General features: G+C 35.8%; 1 protein-coding gene across 1 annotated transcript in view; it reads right to left on the minus strand.

Moving 5' to 3' along the window:
- Positions 1 to 1,147: 1,147 nt before the first annotated feature.
- Positions 1,148 to 5,916, minus strand: part of LOC106681255 (microtubule-associated protein futsch) — a 50,208-nt gene continuing 45,439 nt past the window's right edge. Inside the window, exons 16-19 of the mRNA XM_014421481.3 lie at positions 4,932 to 5,046; positions 4,692 to 4,790; positions 4,333 to 4,615; positions 1,148 to 2,749 (exon numbers count right to left, since the gene is read on the minus strand). Of these exons, the coding sequence (XP_014276967.1) occupies positions 1,980 to 2,749; positions 4,333 to 4,615; positions 4,692 to 4,790; positions 4,932 to 5,046 (1,267 nt within the window). The 3' untranslated portion in view covers positions 1,148 to 1,979. The remainder of the gene's footprint in view (positions 2,750 to 4,332; positions 4,616 to 4,691; positions 4,791 to 4,931; positions 5,047 to 5,916) is intronic.

Below are 5,916 nucleotides of genomic sequence, written 5' to 3' on the forward strand. Positions count from 1 at the left end.
GTACATTGAACTCTTTATGGAAGATTTTATTTGTGGCAAAGTAAGGAGTATTGAGGATTTTCGACAGTAAGGATTGGATTCGGGAGGAATTTGATGGTTTAGTGGAGCCCCAAAGCTCAACTCCGTATGTCCAGATAGGCCTTATAATAGCCATGTAGATCAGTCTTTTGTAATGGATTGGCACCATACTTCAAGAGTGATGTGGGATTGTGATCCAATGTAAGGATCATTGTTCACTGACAATAGACATGTGTCATTGGCATACGTGGTGAGGATAGTGTTAGGATGTCAGCTGCAAAAACTATATAGAGAATAGGACCAAGGATACTACCCTGAGGAAATAGGGATGAATAAGCACTGTTGTGATTTACTTGAAATAATCTGTTGGAGAGATAAGAACGGATAATGAGGAAGTATGTAGGGGGTAGGAATTTACAGATTTTGTATAGCAGTCCTGGGTGCCAGACTCGATAAAAAGCCTGTTCTATATCAAGAAAAAATCCCGAGCAGTACATTTTGTGCTCCGATGAAGATGAGACATCAACCACATGATGGCATTGCTGGATAGTGAAGCGGGATGTTCGGAATCCAAACTGGTGATTTAGGATTATGTGGTTGGAATCTAGGATAGGGTACAGGCGTTTCAAGATTAGTTTCTCAAGAATTTTTCCCATGATAGGTAACAAAGAGATAGGAGGGTAGGAGGATGGGAACGCTGGCGGCATTTGATGTTTGGGAATCATTCTGATTATGGATAATTTCCATGGGTCAAATTAAAGTTAACTTTTAATTTTGATCCCTGTATTATCTATATCAGTGGTTCCCAAAATTTCTCACCACAGGACCCTTGTTAAGCTAAAAAAGTATAAGAATGTCACCACAATTATCCTTAGAGAGGTAAAAAAGAAGATAAAACAGTGCAAGGTAAAAGCTGGAATGTACTGCAAATTTATTATTTGTTATATGTTAAGGAAATGGCATTCGCTTATGACACCCACTTTGTGAACAGCTGTTCTAGATTATTAAAAAAACAATGGCAATCTAATATCCAAAGGACAATTTGTCTTTCTTTATCGTTTTGAATGAATCTAAGAAGCCAAGATAATTTAAATAAGAAAATTAGGAGAAAAATGAACTAAACTGCCAATTGAGAAATAAATTACATAATATATTTTATTTTAAGTCATAGATTTATGACCTCTATTACACAAAAAGAACATCGGCAGGACGTTCCCCAGATAGATATATAAATTCACCTTTGTCACAAAATAAATACAAAAATTTCACTTATATTTTATATCTTCTGTAGTAATAATAATTTACCACAAACTAATTTATTATTTACATACTTATTTATATATATATTTATATCAATTCAATTTAACATTAGCGCTCTATACAAAATAAACACAACAAAATGTTCTATAGGAATGGAATTTTGCTAAAAATAAATTTTATTTTTAACAATTAAAAACTTAGGAATTTAGATAAAATATTTAAATATACAAAAACAACTACACGGGATGATTATTTACACATTATAAAACAATTATAATAAAGAACTAAAAAAAATTATAAAAACATCAAATAAAATAAAAAATATCAACATTAAAAATTGTAAAAGTAATTATCTAGAGTATTTAGCAATAATGTACAGATCTGCTGTTGAAATATCAGAGGCAGAACAATCTATCGTGTAATTGCACATGTAAAAATACGATAAACAAATAATTTAAAACAAATAATGTCTAATAAAATCGATAAAAATGAATAAACATTTTATTATTAAAATTCACTCCTTTATGAAACATTTTCGTATTTACACATATATCAGTTTTTTTATATTTAATTATGTATCTTTTTCTTTTTTTTATATTTTAAATGAGACGAGGTTGGAAATTTTCCGATCGATCAAAACTGACATTCCATTGGATTATAAATTTAGGAATGAGATCACGAACTTAAACAACTCCCTGACGCTATGAGTCGAGATTGTCTTCCCTCTGGCTGGAGAAGTAAGACACCAGGCCGCTGAAGACACCCTCTTCATCACCTCCGGGGGCGTTGGGGTCCATCTGCTCCTCGTAGCCACTGCCTACGACGTAGTCTTCTCCGGCGTAGAAGGCCCCCCCAGGATAGTACTGATGGGGTGAGGGCTGGTAGAGATACCTTTGCTGATCTGGGAACCTTTGCCTGAAGGGCTGGCGCCCGGGGGCCTGCATGGGTTGGGGCCTGTAGTAGCCCCCTCCTCCCAGCATCCCTCGGATCACACTCTCTTCGGGTGGTCGTCTCTTGTTGGGGTCAAGGAGTTTAGCAGACGGCACGAGCCTGATAGCGGGTGTAGGTTCCTTTTTCTCTTCTTTGATCACGGGAGTGGGAATAGCAGTAGCTGTCGCTGATGGGGTTGTAGGATTTGGAGCACCAGCCGCAGGCGCCATAGGAACCTTAATGATGGATACTCCAGAACCTAACTTTATTGGTGGTTGTATTATTCCCTTTGGTTCCTCAACTTTTTCCCTGACCAGATTCTTCACTTCCTCAATCTGACTGTCATCATCTTCTTCCTCCTCCTCCTCTTCTTCTACTTCCTCCTCAACTTCTTCTTCTATTTCCTCTTCTTCAACTTGATCATCATCATCATCCTCTTCCTCTAGTGATTTTTCTGGTTCTGGTTCTGGATCTTGTTCTTGTTCTGGTTGTGGTTGTACAACAGGTTCAGGTTCTTCGTTTTGAGGTTCAAGTACCGGAACTGAAACAAAAAAAAAATTATTAAAATATTAAATATTATAATGTTTATTCTTTTACTGATGAGAAATAACTTGCCAATAATGCTAAATAAAAAATTAAAAGAGTGTGATACAATAAAATAAAGAAATTTTTGGTTATAAAATTCTCAAGTCATAGAAAAATTTCAGTATAATTTGAAAAATAGGGACAAATATTTTGGAAATCAGTTAGACTGCTCCACAGAATGGATGGCAATATATATAAGAGGACTTATTGTCACAACTTTTTTATTATTCACCGTTCTTTATGTCTGAAAGCTAGCTGAAAGATTCAAATGAGTAAATGAACAACAAAAGTGCCTCAAAACAGACTTTTAAAAAGCCTAATTTTCCTGAAGGACCCAAACCGGGGAGTGGTGATGGTACACGGTCTTCTTTGGATTGAAGACCACTCTATTAGAAAAATCCTCTGCAGATAAAGATCCCGGTACAAGTGAAAAGTGCAAATAACTAAAGATATTTCCTTTACAAGGGAAATTAAAGATGGGTGGGAGTCTATGTGGAACAAAAGGTATGTGAGTAAGCTGAAATTTATAAAGCAAGTTGGACTCCGGAGTACCTCTGGCTGCAAATGTCGTAGAGATGAGGTTGCTGACTGGACTGAGAATAGTGTATCATGGAAATACCGTCTAAATACTTTTTTTTGTAGAAAGTTAGTCCGAGTGGCAGTCAAGAAAGGGTTTTCTTTCTCTTTTCCCTTTCTTAACAGACTATCTTTCTACAATCTTATACTTACAGTCAACTATAAATCTTCCAATACTTTTTTATTTTTATTTGTTCCCAAATATATGTTTCCCAACTTAGGGTAGGAAAGCAGAGATTTTTTCCGAGGGTCGGTTACGAAATAAAATAATAAAAATGTATATCAAAACATTTTATATTAACGAGGTGGGGTCGGCAAAGGTACACTAAGAAACGAAACTTATTTATTTGTCCTGACGTTTCGACCTCAATTTTAAGTCTCCATCAGAACTGAACAACATAACAAGATAGGAACCTTCAGAAAAACATGAAAATAGAAATAAGGTAATAAGAAACAAACTTGGAAATGTACATACCAATAAATTAAGTATATAGTAGTTGATACTAATATAATATTTTAGAGGTAAGAATTATACAAAATAAATAACAAAACAATATATATTAAAAAACAGACAGTAAATAAAGACATAATGTTTTGTTATGTTAATTTCTTTTTACTAGAACATTTTCTATCTTTTAATAATAGATATAACATCATATATAAAATATCTTTAATATCATAAAATTTACTTTTATATTTGCCTGAATAAAGGTTGTAATCTCGTCGTTTTGTTTATCAGGCCTGAAATTCAGGTCGAAACGTCAGCACAAATAAATAAGTTTTATTTATTTGTGTACCTTCGTTGACCGCATTCACGATCATCTCCTCAGTTTTATGTAACTATTAGTAAGTCAAACAAACTTTAGCAGAGCAGTATGCAGGATATCATAACTTACCAAAGAGTTATCAAGACTAAACTAATTTTTAATTGCCTAAAATTTAAATATTAATATTAATACCCACCTTTCACCGTTTCCTTTTCTACAGGAGTTGAAGCTTCTTCTACTTCTTTTTTTTCATTTTCTTTAGTAGCCTCAGAGTTGACCTTTACTTTCCCTCCATCTTCAGCTTCCTCTTCTTCTTCTTCGACTTCATCTTCATCCTCGTCTTCCTCTTCCTCTTCTTCGACATCTTCAACAGGCTCAACTTCTTCAGGTTCATTTTCCTCATCTCCTACTTCTTCTTTTTCAGGTACAAATTCTTCTTCTTCTTCACTTATAAGTTTCCTGCTCCTGGCGATGACCTCCTGTAATTGTAATGATGAGGTAAGCAATAAGGATATAGCAATATAATGTTGAGAAAGTCGAGGGATAAGTTTTTACCTCTTCCGTATCAGAGCCAGCGACCTCGAGGTAACTCATTTTCTTTCCTCTCGTCCGCCTCAACGGTTCCCCTTCGTCCTCAGAAAGGCCATACCTAATCTGCAATGTTTAATGTATAAATTAATTTTTTTTGGTCAAATTATTAATCAATCCAATATATATATATATATTTCAGTTATCGATTAATATAAAATTTTTTTCAATAACTTTTATACTTAAGAATAACAAAGTAGAACAAACCTTCGGCCTTTTAGGTTTAATTTTCTTGGGTCGGTCCGAATCTGAATCGAGGACCATCTTCTTCTTCTTCTTGCTACTTCGTGAAGATCTGATCCTACTGTATGTTTTCGTTTTCCTATAAAGAGAAAGAAAAAAAGTCGTAATTTATAGGATACAATTTTTTATTTTTCCCAGATTTTTCTGAGAACTTTAATGAGCTGAGTGAATAATAAAATTAAAAGTTTAACGATAAGTTTTAATAATTGTTTCTATCTTCTTTTTGGTCATAGAGGGACCAAATTCTAAAAAAGAATATTAGAAGCGATATAAATTTATTAAATAAATCTTCGGTAGTATAATGATTGGACTAGGTATAAAACTGTCGGGGTTATGTCTGGTCTTAGGCGATTTCTCCAGCCTGATATCTCTTAACAGAAGGCCCACGACAAGGCGTATTCAATGTTAGTTAAGAAAGGAAGGCCGTGCCAGGGGATGAGCCCTGGACACTGACGCAGGTAGAGGAGGTCTAGGTGAGAGAGTCTGAGGTAGAGTAACAGTTCTAGTTGCCGAGATGAAGCGGACGGACTAGAACTGTCAAGATAGGAGTCAGCTTACTAGTTGACGAGATGAAGCGGATGGACCAGTAAGCTGATAAGGCTAGGTGCAGCTCTAGTTGCCAAGATGAAGCGGACGGACTAGAGCCGGGGAGAGACGGGAAATTACACTGGTTGCCGAGATGAAGCGGACGGACTAGAGCCGGGGAGAGACGGGAAATTACACTGGTTGCCGAGATGAAGCGGACGGACCAGTGTAACCATTAAGGATTAGGTTACTATCTTAGTTGCCGAGATGAAGCGACGGACTAAGATTGCTGGATCGTCTTAGGTGTGCGTACAGAAATAACTACTTTCGCGAGCATAGATTGGCAATAAACTTCTCTATCTCAAGCAGTGTATACGCCACCTGTGCCATGACTAAACCCAGGAAAGGAGGTGGATCTACGATC

This window comes from Halyomorpha halys, unplaced genomic scaffold (assembly GCF_000696795.3).
Source record: "Halyomorpha halys isolate HHAL.00 unplaced genomic scaffold, Hhal_1.1 Scaffold322.1, whole genome shotgun sequence".
NCBI classification, from domain to species: domain Eukaryota; kingdom Metazoa; phylum Arthropoda; class Insecta; order Hemiptera; family Pentatomidae; genus Halyomorpha; species Halyomorpha halys.